At 37.4% G+C, this 19,551-nt stretch overlaps 1 protein-coding gene across 1 annotated transcript; it reads left to right on the forward strand.

Moving 5' to 3' along the window:
- Positions 1–19,510, forward strand: LOC133635602 (DNA-directed RNA polymerase I subunit RPA43-like). The gene is made up of 4 exons (XM_062028827.1): positions 1–349; positions 9,394–9,535; positions 16,010–16,218; positions 18,609–19,510. Exons 1-4 carry the CDS (start codon positions 48–50, stop codon positions 19,195–19,197), a joined length of 1,242 nt encoding a protein of 413 aa, XP_061884811.1. The 5' UTR covers positions 1–47; the 3' UTR covers positions 19,198–19,510.
- The last annotated feature ends 41 nt before the right edge of the window (positions 19,511–19,551 follow it).

Here is a 19,551-nt window from a genome sequence, read left to right on the forward strand (position 1 = left end):
TCAAAGCGGAAGTGAATCGTGTTCCTCTTCCGGTCCTCGGAATCAACATGGCGAACTTGGAGCACGCCGAAGACGACCCACAACACGTGAAAATGTCAGGCCAAATTCCAGGCGCTTGTGCTCAAAAGACGGCGGTAGAACTGTCCACAGTAGTGGGGGGATTTGTACCAGAGGTGTCCTGCTCTGTTCCGTCTTTCGCCGCCGCTTCTGAACTTTTGTCGGCGCCATACTCGTGTCTGGTCATGAGCACCCACCGGAGACACGTCGCCCTGCCGCCCAGGTACCTGAACAAGAAGCGGTCTGGTCTGCAGGGGGAGCTGGAGGCCGAGCTGCTCAAGTACTCGCCACGGTAACAACCAAAGTTGTCAATGTTGTCTCATTTCCATACTTAGAATGTGTATTTATGGAGCTTTGATTCGTGCATTTAAATTGTCCGGGAGGGACAAGCGGTAGGAAATAGTTAGGTGCAATTTTAAGTGCATTACTGAATGCACTCGCGATGTTTAGTGTAGAGATGGGAGTTATGGCTCTTGGAAGGGAACCGGATATTGAAGAGCCGTTCTAAAGACTGATTTGTTTTTAAGTAACTTGCTTTCATCAAGGGAAAACAAGTAATACGATAAGTGTGGTCAATGGGTGAGGGCGGACCTACGTCACTTCCGCCTACCAATCCCCTAGCAACCGGGAATTCGTTGAAAACAAACCAGCTCACAGCGAACACAGCATTGACAGAAAAAGCATTTAACGAGCGTTGTGGCTTGGAAGTCGGCGTTAAATCCTTCATTTACGCATTTTTACTTATTCGCATATCGTGTGAAAAAACGAAAATGTATTATTTGCGTCAGACTCGTCTCAGTGAACTTAAAAGCTTCTCAGGCTTAGCTTAGCTTGCTAGTTAGCTTAGCCTGCGCGCTACTAAGAAAGAGACGCGGAAGTTATCAACAACAAGATCAAGTGTTAGTGTATAAAATATTGAGAGATTTGAGGGCTACATGTATTGAATGGCAACATGAAAATTATAGGGTTTATTGGTTTTTAAAAACCCAACTGTTAAGTGCAAATTTAAACGAAACCGGTTTTCGAAAATAGCTAGCTAGGCTATAGACTATATAGTATATTACTTACTTAACTTAATCCTCTTCTTCCCGGATGGGAAATAAGGCTTCGACGACTCGACGCCATTCATCTCGCTGCTGTGCTTGTCTCTGTGCCTCGCCCCATGTAAGCTTCATCTCTTTCAGCTCCCCCCTTCAACTGTTCTTCGCCAGGTGTTCTTTGGCCGCCCTGGCTTACGTTTTCCCAGTGGTGTCCATCTTAACGCTGCCTTTGGTATCCTCTCGTTGTCCGGTTTTCGAAAATAGCTAGCTAGGCTATAGACTATATAGTACAGGGGTCACCAACGCGGTAGCCCGTAAGGACCAGATGAGTAGCCCGCTGGCCTGTTCTAAAAATAGCTCAAATAGCAGCACTTACCAGTGAGCTGCCTCTATTTTTTAAAATTGTATTTATTTACTAGCAAGCTGGTCTCGCTTTGCCCGACATTTTTAATTCTAAGAGAGACAAAACTCAAATAGAATTTGAAAATCCAAGAAAATATTTTAAAGACTTGGTCTTCACTTGTTTAAATAAATTCATTAATTTTTTTACTTTGCTTCTTATAACTTTCAGAAAGACAATTTTAGAGAAAAAATACAACCTTAAAAATGATTTTAGGATTTTTAAACACATATACCTTTTTACCTTTTAAATTCCTTCCTCTTCTTTCCTGACAATTTAAATCGATGTTCAAGTAAAATTATCTTTTTTATTGTAAAGAATAAGAAATACATTTTAATTTAATTCTTCATTTTAGCTTCTGTTTTTTCGACAAAGAATATTTGTGAAATATTTCTTCAAACTTATTATGATTAAAATTCAAAACAATTATTCTGGCAAATCTAGAAAATCTGTAGAATCAAATTTAAATCTTATTTCAAAGTCTTTTGAATATCTTTTAAAATTTTTGTTCTGGAAAATCTAGAAGAAATAATGATTTGTCTTTGTTAGAAATATAGCTTGGTCCAATTTGTTATATATTCTAACAAAGTGCAGATTGGATTTTAACCTATTTAAAACATGTCATCAAAATTCAAAAATTAATCTTAATCAAGAAAAATTACTAATGATGTTCCATAAAATTATTTTTTAAATTTTTTCTAAAAGATTCGAATTAGCTAGTTTTTCATTTCTTTTTTTCGGTTGAATTTTGAATTTTAAAGAGTCGAAATTGAAGATGAACTATGTTTCAAAATTTAATTGTCATTTTTTGTGTGTTTTCTCCTCTTTTAAACCGTTCAATTAAGTGTAAATATCATTAATTATTAATAATAACATAGAGTTAAAGGTAAATTGAGCAAATTGGCTATTTCTGGCAATTTATTTAAGTGTGTATCAAACTGGTAGCCCTTCACATTAATCAGTACCCAAGAAGTAGCTCTTGGTTTCAAAAAGGTTGGTGACCCCTGATATAGTATATACCGCATGTTATTTTTGTACAACAACAACTTCAGCTGTCGAACGTCATAAGGTACAAATTCAACAAGTACAACATTAGCACGGACGTATAGCCAAGTTGCGGTTAAGAAGGTGGATTTTTGTTCCTTATATTTACCAGAAACGAAGTGATCCGAACACACGACCCGGGACTTTGGGGGACTCCAGTGAGAACCAATTTTCCCGGTGTAAAGCTGCGAGCCATTTGTCTCGTCTCTGTGGGCTTTTATCACGCTTTGGCAGAACAAAACACAACCTTTGTGTTCCCTGTTTCCAGTTGTGGTTAGCACAACCAAAAACAACACAGTTTTTCGGCATTTTGGAGGCAGAATGAAGGGTTTAACCAGCGTAGGTCGACAGGTTAAAGAGTAATGGTAACGGTTTGTTTTCAACGCCAGTCTGGTATGTAGCTCAGTTGCCCGGATGTCGGCCCTCACCCATTAATCACAATGTTTACTTTATTTCACCAATATAGACACTACTGGTGAGAATGATCTTCAATTATTGATCATCTAATTTAGCGCTTTCATGGTGAGTTCACTGACAGATATAAGTAAGGACTTTACACTACTTTATATTAGAAATGGCAACAGTGGAGGATGAATGTCCCATAATGAAAAGACAGAGGAAAAAGAAGAAGCTTATCGACTACGGCGTCGGCAATTTTTCAGGATTCATGCCGATCCCAAATGCAGATCAGCAGATACCAGAAGGTAAGAAAAGTTGCTTTTGCATAATATTGCGAAACAAAACGCTCGATAATGTCTTACCTTATACACGCACCATAATAATACTCCTATGTTGAAGGGCGGTATAGCTCGGTTGGTAGAGTGGCCGTGCCAGCAACTTGAGGGTTCCAGGTTCGATCCCCGCTCCCGCCATCCTAGTCACTGCCGTTGTGTCCTTGGGCAAGACACTTTACCCACCTGCTCCCAGTGCCACCCACACTGGTTTAAATGGAACTTAGATATTGGGTTTCACTATGTAAAGCGCTTTGAGTCACTAGAGAAAAGCGCTATATAAATATAATTCACTTCACTTCACTTGAAGCACGGTGGTACAGGGGTTTAGTGCATGTGCCTCACAACACGAAGGTCCTGAGTAGTCCTGAGTTCAATCCCGGGCTCGGGGATCTTTCTGTGTGGAGTTTGCATGTTCTCCCCGTGACTGGCGACTTGTCCAGGGTGCACCCCGCCTTCCGCCCGAATGCAGCTGAGATAGGCTCCAGCACCCCCCGCGACCCCAAAAGGGACAAGCGGTAGAAAACGGATGGATAATCTAATTTGGTTTATGTTTTTATAAAAAATTCCACCAGATGGCGCCATTTCCTTGTTCTTGATCTTCCTCTAGGTCCAAATACAGCAGCTAAAAGGCTGCAGTAGATGAACAAAACTGCTCCCCTAAGTTAACTGTCTACGTGGGTGCGTGCTCATTTCAAGTGAAGAATGTGGATGACTAACTCAGTGATGTCATTACTCCTTTTTAGTAAATAAAACAAATAAAGCTGATTTGATTCTGAGATGGCACCGTGGGCAATTTGCATGAAGAACGGCTCTCAAACGAACAAATTACAACTGCGAATCGGTTCTCATCGTTCAATTAAAAGGGCCGTTTAAAAGACTCGACTCGTTTCCGAACGTCCCATCTCTAGTTCAGTGTGAGTATTGAATTGGAACGCTACTAAGTCGAGCTTTATTTCTGTAGCTCGTTTAAACAAATAGATAGATAGTACTTTATTGATTCCTTCAGGAGAGTTCCCTTAGGAAAATTTAAATTCCAGCAGCAGTGTACAAAATTGAGATCGAATTTAAAAAGTTAGTTATAGACATAATATAATATATCTGCATATATATATTATTCTGTACACATATTATGTATATATTTGTATATATGTTAGATTTTTTTATCGCTATATTAGTCTATTTATACCTGCATTGTCCTTTCCATCCTTACACTTTCCATCTTTGTAACTGAGCTACTGTGTTGAACAATTTCCCTTGTGGATCATTAAAGTTTGTCTAAGTCTAAGTCTAAAAAGTAAATAATGGGGGTATAACTGGAAACAAAATAGAAACATATTACAATAAGAATAAAAATAAAAAGCAACAATGAGAATAAAAATATAACAGTAAAATAAGAATATAACAAGAGAAACTAGGCAGTAGTGACCATGTTATGAAAAATATTGTTATTTATTTTGCATCCCCTGTCATCCTAGTACCCCCCTCCCCCCCAGAGAGGAGTTGTACAGTCTAATGGCGTGTGGGACAAAGGAGTTTTTGAGTCTATTAGTCCTGCACTTGGAATGAAGCAGTCTAGCACTGAACAGGCTCCTCTGGCTACTGACAACGGTATGCAGAGGGTGACTGGCATCATCAAGGATGCTCACTAGTTTTTCCACAGTCCTCTTCTCTGCCACCGTCACCAGGGAGTCCAGTTTTATTCCGATCGTAGGACCGGCCCGCCTGATCAGTTTCTCCAGTCTGGAGCTGTCCTTCTTAGATGAGCTGTATCGTTTAAGTGGCCCAAATCTGATTTTTTCAAAAAACTGTTTTTTTTTCCAGCTGACTGTTTACACTGCAAGTAAAATGTGAACTTCATCAGACTGCAGTGTAAACGCACACAGGCTCCAATGTGGCCCTGACGCCACTTGCATGCACAGTTCCATAAAGTGAAAACAAAGAAAGTTAACCGGATCCCTTTAATGTATACGGTAGGGTTGTCTCCGTACCGATATTTTCGGTACCATTACCAAAATGTATTTTGATGCTTTTCTAAATAAAGGGGACTACAAAAATGGCATTGTTGGCTTTATTTTAACAAAAAATACATTAAACATATGTTTCGTACTGCAATCGAACAATTTTTTTGTTAAATAAAATAGTGAACATACTAGATAACTTGTCTTTTAGTAGTAAGTAAACAAGCAAAGGCTCCTAATTAGTCTGCTGACGTATGCAGTAACATATTGTGTCATTTATACAACTATTATTTTTTACACATTATGAGGCACGAGCTGTAAAAATTGATTATTAATCTACTTGTTCATTTACTGTTAATATCTGCTTATTTTCTGTTTTAACTTGTTCTATCTACACTTCTGTTCAAATGTAATAATCACTTATTCTTCTCTGCTTTGATACTTTATATTAGTTTTGGATGATAGAACAAATTTAGGTATCGATCCGATACCAAGTAGTTACAGGATCATACAATGGTCATAATTTAAGTTATGTGTCCAGGGACATATTTACTGAGTTTATAAACATAATATGAATTATAAAAAGAATTTTTTTTTTTTTTTTGTGACAATAAAATATATTGATGTAATCATAGTAGTATCGACTAGTTATGCTATTGTACTTGGTATCATTACAGTGGATGTCAGGTGTAGATCCACCCATGGCGTTTGTTTACATAGTGATGCTGGTGAGCTATTGTATCCTCCTACGGTGTGTAGTGAAGCATGTTTAGATATTCCTCATCCTGCAGTGATAATGATGCTTGTAAGAAACAATTTGTTGCCATGGAAGCGAGGATTAGTGATTTAGAAATAGCTAAAATGCTAAAACACTGCAGATCGCGGATGGACATTAGCCGCTAACTAGCCAGCTGAGATAGGCTCCAGCACCCCACGCGACCCTAAAAGGGACAAGCGGTAGAAAATGGATGGATGGATAGCCAGTCATGTCTTAAAGCACCTCTTCCTGAGGGTGTTTCAGTGTTATAACTTCACCTTTATCTTTACTTTTTAAGCCAAAATGCGTCCATTCTCCCTTTTCTGTCTACACACTGTGTCTGCTTGTAAGTACTCTGTGTGTGTGTGTGTGCTGCCGAACATGCTCCTCTGCTTGTAAAACCAGCAATGTCATGACGTGACGACGTGCCGTCATGCCTGTAAAAAAAATAAATTGCCAAACCGGTACTTTTCCAACAGAGTATAGTACCATTTTTGATTCTTGAGGTGGCGACTTGTCCAGGGTGTGCACCGCCTTCCGCCCGATTGTAGCTGAGATAGGCTCCAGTGCCCCCCGTGACCCCGAAGGGAATAAGCGGTAGAAAATGGATGGATGGATAGTACCACGATACTACAATAGTATTAATATGGTCACCACACTTTAAAAATGAGTGTTTTTTTACATGAAAAAAAAATATATATAATGTATGAATGGATATATGTAAATAGTGTAATATATTTGGGAGGGTTCTCATCTTTTTTATGGCTGTTAACTAGAGGAGGCACGAACATCAGCGTGGATCAACGTTAGCTTGATTTTTTAACTCACATGTAAGCAAATATACCACAGGGTCAATTTCGGTTTTTCAACAATCACTATTTCTTCGGAATCAAAATATACAGAACAGGACACACCTTCTCCTCATTCAATGCGTTGTCTTTATTTCCATGACTATTTACACCGTGTCACTTATTGACTTACTTGGCGATACCTTCACCCCCGTGGAACAAACCCTTCGAGGGAAATTAATCCTATGGAATAGAAATGTATGATATGTATTTCTGCACTTGGCAGATGAATACAACAATGAATCATGTCAAGTTACAAGAGGCTCTTTCTATTACAACAGAAAACAATATGTATATACAGTACAGGCCTAAAGTTTAGACACACCTTCTCCTCATTCAATGCGTTTTCTTTATTTTCATGACTATTTACATTGTAGATTGTCACATCAAAACTATGAATGAACACATGTGCAGTTATGTACTTAACAAAAAAAAGGTGAAATAACTGAAAATATGTTTTATATTAGAGTTTCTTCAAAATAGCCACCCTTTGCTCTGATTACTGCTTTGCACACTCTTGGCATTCTCTCCATGAGCTTCAAGAGGTAGTCACCTGGAATATTTTTCACTTCACAGGTGTGCTTTATCCGGGTTGATTAGTGGAATTTCTTGCTTTATCAATGGGGTTGGGACTAGGGCTGCAACAACTAATCGATTAAAATCGGTTATAAAAATAGTTGGCGATTACCGTAATTTCCGGACTATAAGCCGCACCAGCTAAATTTAGGGGAAAATACAGATTGCTCCATATATAAGGCGCACCCGACTATAAGCCGCAGGGTTTTGATGTGTAATTAGCGTAGTATATAGGGGTTCCTGCTACCACGGAGGGGATTGTCGGGACAGAGATGACTGTTTGGGAACGCAAAGCGTCCCATTTATTAACAATAAATCTTTCAATCATTCAATCCAACTTTCACATCTTTGACATGGCGAACAGCATTCGTGCAGAGTACAAATAATACAACGGTGCAAAGTAATACAAAGTGCTCGCCTGTACGTTATCAAAATAACCAGCCTACCGGTATATGAAAAGTCAGTCTTTAATCATTGTGTCATCGTCTTCCTCCTGCGTACTAAAACCACCGAAATCCTCTTTGTCGGTGTCGGAGAAGAACAGGCCGTAAATAAGCCGCACCCTTGTATAAGCCGCAGGGACCAGAACGAGGGGGAAAAAGTAGCGGCTTATAGTCCGGAAATTACGGTAATTTAGTCATCGATTCGTTGGATCTATGCTATGCACATGCGCAGAGGCTACTTTTTTTATTTATTTTTTTAACCTTTATTTATAAACTGCAACATTTACAAACAGTTGAGAAACAATAACCAAAATAAGTATGGTGCAAGTATGCTGTTTTTTTTTCAATAAAATACTGGAAAGGATAGAAATGTAGTTTGTCTCTTTTATCCGATTATTAATCGATTAATCGATTATCAAATTAGTTGTTAGTTGTAGCCCTAGTTGGGACCATCAGTGGTTTTGTGAATGAAAAGGTGTGTCCAAACTTTTGGCCTGTACTGTGTATATTGTAATGCAGTGCTTCTCAACCTTTTTTCAGTGATGTACCCCCTGTGAACATTTTTTTTTAATCCAAGTACCCCCTAATCAGAGCAAAGCATTTTTGGTTGAAAAAAAGAGATAAAGAAGTGAAATACAGCACTATGCCATCAGTTTCTGATTTATTAAATTGTATAACAGTGCAAAATATTGCTCATTTGTTGTGGTCTTTCTTGAACTATTTGGAAAAAAATATATAAAAATAACTAAAAACTTGTTAAAAATAAACAAGTGATTCAATTATAAATAAAGATTTTTACACATAGAACTAATCATCAACTTAAAGTGCCCTCTTTGGGGATTGTAATAGAGATCCATCTGGATTCATGAACTTATTTCGAAACATTTCTTCACAAAAAAAGAAATCTTTAACATCAATATTTATGGAACATGTCCACAACAAATCTAGCTGTCAACACTGAATATTGCGTTGTTGCAATTCTTTTCACAGTTCTTTTTGACAGACATTTAAAAAAAATCTCACGTACCCCTTGGCATACCTTCAAGTACCCCCAGGGGTACACGTACCCCCATTTGGGAACCACTGTTGTAGTGGATTGTCCAGAGCTTAAACAGCAACAAAAGTGAATTTAGTACAACAAGTTTATTTTCTCATAGTCAAAAGTGCATAAGTTGGATTGTTTTGTCCCTGCAAACAAACGGCCGTCCTCCGGAGGACTCACAAAAAGCAATCTCTCTCGAGTCCCGGTCTCCTGCCATTTTTATCTGTCTCTTCGTACGTCTCTCTTGTGGTCTTCGACATGTTTCTTTTTGCAACATCCTTGGATCCCTTAATCATACTTAGACAATCAAAACATTCTGTAGACAGGTTGGCACGACTTAATATTCACTTTTGTCCCACACCCGGTACATTCAATGGCACAAAATAGAAGAGAAATTAAATGAGCGTACATTCTTGACAAGACATGAAATGTAGTTCAAAGGTCAGAAATTCTACGACAATATAATATATATTTGTTTGATCCCCTTTTTGCAGCCTCGAAGGCGTACCCGTAGCTTATGATCACTTACGGATTGTGGGCCAGCAAGGAAGCATTCATGATGACAGCGGCTACATCCACATGGACATACAGGCCGACTTCATTATATTCCAACCTACCAAGGGACAAAGACTGCTGGTGAGTATCACAGCCATTTACTTTACATCAGGGTTGTCACCAAACCACCATTTAAGTACTTGAGACCGATACCTGTTTGATACCAAGATCAAATTAAAGAAAAACTAAGACAATGTACTTTTGAATTCACTACTTTATTGAAAAGTGTTTTAATGTGTCAAGTATTTAAGATAACATCTTTTTGCACCAAACTTAAATTGTGTTACATATTCAAAAAGAACAGCAGTGTTTCATAACCTCCCAGTTAGGGATGTAACCATATGGAAATTTCATACCACGGTTGTGACCAACATTTTTATAGTATTGTTGAATGTGCTCAAAAAAGAACTTAAACACACACCAAGATATTTTAACGTTTTGTTTAAAACAAAACATAAATAAACAATGAATGTCTTGGCTGAAGAAACTAAACTTCTGGCTTTTTAAGAGCCATTTGACGTTTAAATATATTTATTTTCTTCTGTTTTCATTTGTAAAGGTTTTAGGGGACAGGGCTTATTGATAGAGAAAAAAAGGGTGTTGGGGCACTTCACTTCCGGTTTATGGGATGTCACGCCAGTTCACACTTCCTTTTCTCATTATATTTTCAAGTATATATCGATAACTTGTAGGTTCACTCTTAATTGCTCAGACAGTAATGTGTTGATACAAGTTTAGATTGTATTATATTGGTCAATACCGATAATTATAGATATTTTTATGACTTCTCAAAAATAAGGACCAGGAGAAATTATTTTAAATTTAAACATTTTTATTGAAATTGTAACCCTAACCCTTGTCTCTTAAAGGCCTACTGAAAGCCACTACTACCAACCACGCAGTCTGATAGTTTATATATCAATGATGAAATCTTAACATTGCAACACATGCCAATACGGCCGGGTTAACTTATAAAGTGCAATTTTAAAATTCCCGCCACACTTCCGGTTGAAAAACTCCTTTGGATATGATTTATGCGCGTGACGTCACAAAATCCACGGAAGTGGTTGGACCCCATCGGACCGATACAAAAACCTCTTGTTTTCTTCGACAAAATTCCACAGTATTGTGGACATCTGTGTTGGTGAATCTTTTGCAATTTGTTTAATGAACAATGGAGACTGCAAAGAAGAACGTTGTAGGTGGGATCGATCGGTGTATTAGCGGCTATGTACAATACTTACAGCAACACAACAAGGACTACTTACTACGCCTAGCCGATGCTTGCCGCCAAACCCACGGATGAAGTCCTTCGTCGCGCCGTCGATCGCTGGAACGCAGGTGAGCACGGCTGTTGATGGGAAGATGAGGGCTGGCTGGCGTAGGTGGAGCGCTAATGTTTTTATCATAGTTCTGTGAGGTCCGGTTGCTAAGTTGCTAAATTAGCCTTAGCGTCGTTAGCAACAGCATAGTTAAGCCTTACCAGGCTGAGAATTTTTAACCGTGTAGTTACATGTACATGGTTTAATAGTATTGTTGATCTTCTGTCTATCCTTCCAGTCAGGGATTTATTTATTTTGTTTCTATCGTTTGAGAACGATGCTATCACGTTAGCTCAGTAGCTAAGTGTGTCACCGATGTATTGTCGTGGAGATAAAAGTCACTTTAAATGTCCATTTCGCGTTCTCGACTCTCATTTTCAAGAGGATATAGTATCCGAGGTGGTTTGAAATACAAATCCGTGATCTACAATAGAAAAAGGAGAGGGTGTGGAATCCAATGAGCCAGCTTGTACCTAAGTTACGGTCAGAGCGAAAAAAGATACGTCCATCACTGCCTCTCTAGTCCTTCACTGTAACGTTCCTCATCTACGAATCTTTCATCCTCGCTCAAATTAATGGGGTAATCGTCGCTTTGTCGCTCCGAATCTCTCGCTCCATTGTAAACAACGGGGAATTGTGAGGAATACTAGCTCCTGTGACGTCACGCTACTTCCGGTACAGGCAAGGCTTTTTTTTATCAGCGAGCAAAAGTTGCGAACTTTATCGTTGATTTTCTCTACTAAATCCTTTCAGCAAAAATATGGCAATATCGCGAAATGATCAAGTATGACACATAGAATGGATCTGCTATTCCCGTTTAAATTTAAAAAAATCATTTCAGTAGGCCTTTAATTGCTCAGACAGTAATGTGTTGATACAAGTTTAGATTGTATTATATTGGTTGATACCGATAATTATAGATATTTTTATGACCTCTCAAAAATAAGGACCAGGAGAAATTATTTTAAATTTAAACATTTTTATTGAAATTGTAACCCTAACCCTTGCCTCTTAAGGCCCAAGCTGTTTGTTTACATGCTTTTTTTTATTTCTCTTTGCTATTTGGGCTTATTGGACCCTAATTAGAATAACAACTAAGAATCATCTTTTGATATGATGTACTTAGTCCATAAGTACACAAAGGTGTACTTAATGTTTAGTGACATGCTAATTCTTATTTTTACACTTTTTTTCTTCCCAAATTCCATTGTATGTTATACTCTTCTGACACCACCAGATGGCAGTATAAGTGTCCATATAAGCACATAAGACCCCAATTCAGTAGTGTACACCATTTTGTAAATAAGAGCTAAAAGGTGCTGTCCACGCATGTGGCCACTAAGCCTTTAGAGGTTTTTGAACTGTAGCGATTTTAGTCTCTAGAGCAGGGGTCACCAACCTTTTTGAAAGCAAGAGCTACTTCTTGGGTACTGATTAATGCGAAGGGCTACCAGTTTCAAAACACTTAAATAAATTGCCAGAAATAGCCAATTTGCTCAATTTACCTTTAACTCTATGTTATTATTAATAATTAATGATATTTACACTTAATTGAATGGTTTAAAAGAGGAGAAAACACAAAAAAAATTACAATTAAATTTTGAAACATAGTTTATCTTCAATTTCGACTCTTTAAAATTCAAAATTCAACCGAAAAAAAGAAGAGAAAAACTAGCTAATTTGAATAATTTTGAAAAAATTAAAAAAAGAATTTATGGAACATCATTAGTAATTTTTCCTGATTAAGATTAATTTTAGAATTTTGATGACATGTTTTAAATAGGTTAAAATCCAATCTGCACTTGGTTACAATATATAACAAATTGGACCAAGCTATATTTCTAACAAAGACAAATCATTATTTCTTCTAGATTTTCCAGAACAAAAATTTTAAAAGAAATTCAAAAGACTTTGAAATAAGATTTAAATTTGATTCTACAGATTTTCTAGATTTGCCAGTATAATTTTTTTGAATTTTAATCATAATAAGTTTGAAGAAATATTTCACAAATATTCTTCGTCGAAAAAACAGAAGCTAAAATGAAGAATTAAATTAAAATGTATTTATTATTCTTTACAATAAAAAAAATAAATTTACTTGAACATTGATTTAAATTGTCAGGAAAGAAGAGGAAGTAATTTAAAAAGGTATATGTGTTTAAAAATCCTAAAATCATTTTAAGGTTGTATTTTTTCTCTAAAATTGTCTTTCTCAAAGTTATAAGAAGCAAAGTAAAAAAAATAAATGAATTTATTTAAACAAGTGAAGACCAAGTCTTTAAAATATTTTCTTGGATTTTCAAATTTTATTTGAGTTTTGTCTCTCTTAGAATTTAAATGTCGGGCAAAGCGAGACCAGCTTGCTAGTAAATAAATACAATTTAAAAAATAGAGGCAGCTCACTGGTTAGTGCTGCTATTTGAGCTATTTTTAGAACAGGCCAGCGGGCTACTCATCTGGTCCTTACGGGCTACCTGGTGCCCGCGGGCACCGCGTTGGTGACCCCTGCTCTAGACATACAGTATAAGAACATAGTTGGGTGGGAACCAGCCGATGAAATGGTATGTATAAAAAAAAAACATCCATTGAAAAAAATCTGCGCACAGACAAGAATTAACAGTTTGCTGTTGCATACATAGTGCAATGGTGGACAAGGTTGCCACAACCATTAATAAAACGAAAGGCACGGTGATATACAGTATCCCGTTTTTTCAGATAAGTGTCGGGTGCATTAAAAAAAAAGCAAGTCTCCATAATCTAGCAAAGACATGAAAGTGATCAGGATCAATCGTTTTCTAACTTGTAAAAACAAGGCTGTGTAAAGAAAAAACCCCATTTAGTTTTAGGCTTAGACACAAGTTTTTCTATCTGTGATTTAAAGGACAAGTTCTCATCAATAACAATCCCCAAATACTTATATGTGGTGACCATTTTAAGTTGATAGTTTTGGAATGTTCAATGGCAGTCGTTTACCATTTGAAATAGGGCTGGGCGATATGGCCTTTTATTGATATCTCAATATTTTTAGGCCATGTCACGATGCACGATATATATCTGGATATTTTGCTTTAGCCTTGAATGAACACTTGATGCATATAATCACAGCAGTATGATGATTCTATGTGTCTACATTAAAACATTCTTCTTCATACTGCATTAATATATGCTACTTTTAAACTTTCATGCAGAGAGGGAAATCACAACTAAGTCAATTTAGCAAAAGTGTATTTATTAAACAGTTATTAAGCAGTGGCACAAACATTCATGTCATTTCCAAAACAGAAAGTACATTTAAAAACAAGCTATAAGTGCACTTTTGTGCATGATGTCACTAAGATGACATATCCAAACAACACTAAATTAAAGTGCACTTTTTGTACAGAATGCCACTACAATAGTTTAAAACAAATAAAGTGCACTTTTGTGCATGATGTCACACAAGATATTTCAATAAGTGTCAAATAAAAATGAGCTGCATAATAGGAAATCAAATAGTGTATGTCCTTCGCTATGTGGTAGGTTCCTGCGGACGTTATCTCCTTCTGTTGTTGACTATTTTTTTCATACGGTGTCGATTTGGAAATGGTTGCTTGGGCATTTTGTGGGTGTGGCACCGAACTGAGATGTTGACATGCGGAGTTTCAAGCACTCTTCATTCTCTAGCGGGTGACTTTTCAAATGATGCTACTAGAGATGTCTGATAAATGCTTTAAAATGTAATATCGGAAATTATCGGTATCATTTTTTTATTATCGGTATTGTTTTTTTTTTTATTTAAATTTTTTATTTTTTTTAATCACCATAAAAAACACAAGATACACTTACAATTAGTGCACCAACCCAAAAATCCTCCCTCCCCCATTTACACTCATTCACACAAAAGGGTTGTTTCTTTCTGTTATTAATATTTCTGGTTCCTACATTATATATCAATATATATCAATACAGTCTGCAAGGGATACAGTCCTTAAGCACAAATTATTGTGCGTGCTGCTGGTCCACTAATAGTACTAACTTTTAACACTTAATTTTACTCATTTTCATTAATTACTAGTTTCTATGTAACTGTTTTACTTTCTTTTTTATTCAAGAAAATGTTTTTAATTTATTTATCTTATTTTATTTTATTATTTTTTTTAAAAAAGGACCTTATCTTCACCATACCTTGTTGTCTAAATTAGGCATAATAATGTGTTAATTCCACGACTGTATATATATCGGTATCTGTTGATATCTGTGTCGGTAATTAAGAGTTGGACAATATGGGATATCGGCAAAAAAGCCATTATCGGACATCCCTAGATGCTACACATTAGCAGGGCTGATACTTTTTGTAACAACGCTTTTGCCGCATACTTGACATATTACGGTTGTCTGTTCAACGTCTTCCCGCTTGAAGCCAAACCACCGCCAGACGATGGACCCCCTGCTGTTTTTCTTGGGAATTAATTCTTCTTTCATTTGTTACCAGATTCGCACCTTCTTTCTCTCGTATTACCAGCTAACGTTTTCCCATGCCGCTACCTCTATGCTCCGCGAGGGCGTATACGTATGTGACGTGTGTAAGAAGGTGCGCTTGTTTTATGTCTCTGTGAGAAGGAGAGACAAGAAAGAGTGAGAAGAGCCTGTAGTGTAATGCCCGCAGCTAAAAGCAACTGCGTGAGAACGTATACTCCAATATCACCATACAGTCATTTTCTATATCGCACAGAGACAAACCCGCGATATATCGAGTATATTCCATATATCGCCCAGCCCTAATTTGAAATAGCATCACCGTAGGTTTTTCTGCATTTAACAATAGTCTGAGCTGAGTTAGCTGGGACTGAGCAACATCAAAAGCAGACTGCAGAAGCTCAAGGGTTCGCGCTACAGCAGGTGGTGAACAATATATGATGCGCATCTGCATAAAAAAGGAACACAGCATCCGACACATTATTACAGAGATTATTTGAATCAACAACGGACCTAATATGGAACCCTGATGTACGCCCTTTAATACAGGGAGAAAAGGCAAAGAAGACCCAGCAAAAGTGAAACCAAAGCGCCAAATCTGCATTCGTGACAGGCTTCCACAAATAAGTAAATATATTGTTGCAGCTCGCAGAGGAAAAAATATTGTTCGGTATTTGATAGTGACGATACTGAATTGATGTGTTTTTTTGCGTGGTATCAATACTTTTGACAGTCCCAATAAGGATATTTTCATGTAATTGTGTTTCTGCCTCCCCAGGGAAAGGTAAACAAACTGGGTGTGAGTCACGTGGGCTGCCTGGTGCACGGCTGCTTTAACGCCAGCATCCCCCGGCCAAACCTGGTTCCCGTGGAAACCTGGCGGGATGGGGGGCCCAGGATTGGCGCTGAGCTGAAGTTCGAGGTGACTGCGCTTGATGCCGACACTGCGGGAGTGCTGCTAATAAGAGGGAAACTGGAGAGAGCGACGTATGTGTGTACATAAATGGTGTGCATACTTGCCAACCTTCAGACCGCCGAATTCGGGAGATTGGGGGGGCGGGGTTAAGGGGGAGGAGTATATTTATTGCTAGAATTCACTGAAATTAAAGTGTTTCTTATATATATATATATATATATATATATATATATATATATATATATATATATATATATATATATATATATATATATATATATATATATATATATATATATTAGGGATGTCCGATAATGGCTTTTTGCCGATATTCCGATATTGTCCAACTCTTTAATTACCGATACCGATATCAACCGATACCGATATCAACCGATATATGCAGTCGTGGAATTAACACATTATTATGCCTAATTTGGACAACCATGTATGGTGAAGATAAGGTACTTTTTAAAAAAAATAATAAAATAAGATAACTAAATTAAAAACATTTTCTTGAATAAAAAAGAAAGTAAAACAATATAAAAAGTTACATAGAAACTAGTAATTAATGAAAATGAGTCAAATTAACTGTTAAAGGTTAGTATTATTAGTGGAGCAGCAGCACGCACAATCATGTGTGCTTACGGACTGTATCCCTTGCAGACTGTATTGATATATATTGATATATCATGTAGGAACCAGAATATTGATAATAGAAAGAAATGGGGGAAGGGAGGTTTTTTGGGTTGGTGCACTAATTGTAAGTGTATCTTGTGTTTTTTATGTTGATTTCATTAAAAAAAAAAACAGATACAGATAATTAAAAAAACGATACCAATAATTTCCGATATTACATTTTAACGCATTTATCGGCCGATAATATCGGACATCCCTAATATATATATATATTAGGTATATATATATATATATATATATATATATTAGGGATGTGGGGAAAAATCGATTGGGTTTCAAATCGCGATTCTCACGTTGTGCGATTCTCATTTTTAAAAAATCGATTTTTTTAAATTCGTGGATTTATTAAAATATTTTTATTTTTATTTAATTATTTTTTTTCAGTAATCAATCCATCAAAACAATACACAGCAATACCATAACAATGCAATCCAATTCCAAAAGCAAACCAGCAACACTCAGAAGTGCAATAAACAGAGCAATTGAGAGGAGACACAAACGTAGTGAAACAAAAATGAATATTATCAACAACAGTATCAATATTAGTTACAATTTCAACATAGCAGTGATTAAAAATCCCTCATTGACATTATCATTAGACATCTATAAAAATAATTAAAAGAACAATAGTGTCACAGTGGCTTACACTTGCATCGCATCTCATAAGCTTGACAACACACTGTGTCCAATATTTTCACAAAGATAAAATAAGTCATATTTTTCGTTCATTTAATAGTTAAAACAAATTGACATTATTGCAATCAGTTGATAAAACATTGTCCTTTACAATTACTCTGCTTGCATGTCAGCAGATTGGGGTAGATCCTGCTGAAATCTATGTATTGAATGAATAGAGAATCCTTTTGAATCGGGAAAATATCGTTTTTGAATCGACGATCATGTTGAATTGGAAAAAAAATCGATTTTGAATCGAATCGTGACCCCAAGAATCGATATTGAATCGAATTGTGGGACACCCAAAGATTCACAATATAGTACAGTAAACAGTAATGAAAACACAGTTGTTCTACTAACTGTACTGTACTTGCTGCTTACTTTAAAAAAAAAAAATAACACTTACCTTTCACTATTTGAGTAGCTTTTGTTCTGCCATTTGAGTACTGGCGAGCGATCTCTGAATCCGGGAACATATCCTTCACGGATTTGTTGAAAACATCCGCAAATGAGAACGGAATGTTGCTTGCATACTGCGTTGCCGCCGCCTTGTGCTTCTCTGACCGTTCATGAGTGACTATATCCATTCGGCCACCGTGTTATGGGTTATAGATAAACCTATGGATAACGGAGACATATATAATAGTCTCCTTTTCCGGTTAGAGGACGCTAAAGGCAGTGCCTTTAAGGCACGCCCCCAATATTGTTTGTCCGGCTGGAAATTTTGGGTATTACTACTTGCCGTAGTTTTGAAGCAATGCATGATGGGAATCCGCATGTTGTGTGTCAGTGTATTAACGCACCGGCTGGAAATAGCTCCGTGCCTGCCTACTTTACGGGTTACAGATAAACCTATTGATAACGGAGACATATATAATAGTCTCCTTTTAAGGTGAGAGAGGACGCTAAAGGCAGTGCCTTTAAGGCGCGCCCCCAATATAGTTGTCCGGCTGGAAATCGGGAGGTTTTCGGGAAAATGGTTGTCCCGGGAGATTTTCGGGAGAGGCACTGAAATTCGGGAGGGTTGGCAAGTATGGTGGTGTGTCTTCCTAAGCTTGGTGTTCAAAGATCAATGTGTGCTTTATCTCAGGGTTCAAGAACTCTTGGCTATGGCTGAGAACTCAGAATTGGGCGTCTCTGTTAACCAACTTGAGCGACAAGAACCAGAACCTACTGAAGAATCTACCGTGGAAGATTCTCCCAAGAAGAAGAAGAAGAAAAAGAAAATAAAGGAAGAAGTCATAGAAGAAGAACTAGTGCAGCTCGACAACTATGCCACTCCAGAGCCCAACAGAACCGAGGATGATGCTAACAGCAGCGAACCCGGTGAGAGGAAGAAGAAGAAGAAAAAGAAGAAAGATAAAATCAAAGAAGAAGCAACAGAAGAGGAAATAATGCAGTATGACAGTAATGTCACATTAGAGCCCAACAGAACAGAGATTGATGTTAACTGCAGCGAACCTGGTAAGAAGAAGAAGAAGAAAAAGGAGAAAATAATAAAAGAAGAGGAGGAGCCGGTTCAGATTTCTCCCCCTGAGATCCACGCCAGCGACTCCAGCGGTTACCTTAGTGACAAGCCCAGCAAAAAGAGGAAACACAAAACGGAGAGCCAAGACGTCCTGCCGGGTTTGAGTCAAAGTTCACCAAAATCCAAGAAGAGGAAAAGGGACATTGTGTGAAGAAACACTCTCAGGAAACTTGTGTAGTGCCTTCATGACGAACAGCCCGGAGCATCCCAGGAATGCTATTCCCTCTTCTGACCTGATGGGGGCGCAAGACTGCAAGTAAAGACATTTTTTCATGTGAGTAAAATACAGTAACGCCCATCTGACTTGAGCAAAACAAAACAAAATCACGTCATCACCGCCGGTCCAAAGAAGAGTTTTGAACAGTTTTCTAAGGACTAATGTGAAATGTCCGACAAAGTGACTGTAGGAATAGCTCCCAAAGAATATGCAAAATAAATATATACTGATATTAAAAAAACAAGTTTATTTCTCATTAATGCCGGAAATCTGGTGACAACATATTCT

This window comes from Entelurus aequoreus, linkage group LG20, assembly GCF_033978785.1.
Source record: "Entelurus aequoreus isolate RoL-2023_Sb linkage group LG20, RoL_Eaeq_v1.1, whole genome shotgun sequence".
NCBI classification, from domain to species: Eukaryota; Metazoa; Chordata; class Actinopteri; order Syngnathiformes; family Syngnathidae; genus Entelurus; species Entelurus aequoreus.

Excerpts from the sequence above, each read along its gene's own strand:
- LOC133635602 (XM_062028827.1), top strand. The coding sequence starts at position 48 with ATGGCGAACTTGGAGCACGCCGAAGACGACCCACAACACGTGAAAATG. Across the intron at positions 350-9,393 it reads CTGCTCAAGTACTCGCCACG|CCTCGAAGGCGTACCCGTAG; the intron begins GTAACAACCAAA and ends CCCTTTTTGCAG. Across the intron at positions 9,536-16,009 it reads CCAAGGGACAAAGACTGCTG|GGAAAGGTAAACAAACTGGG; the intron begins GTGAGTATCACA and ends CTGCCTCCCCAG.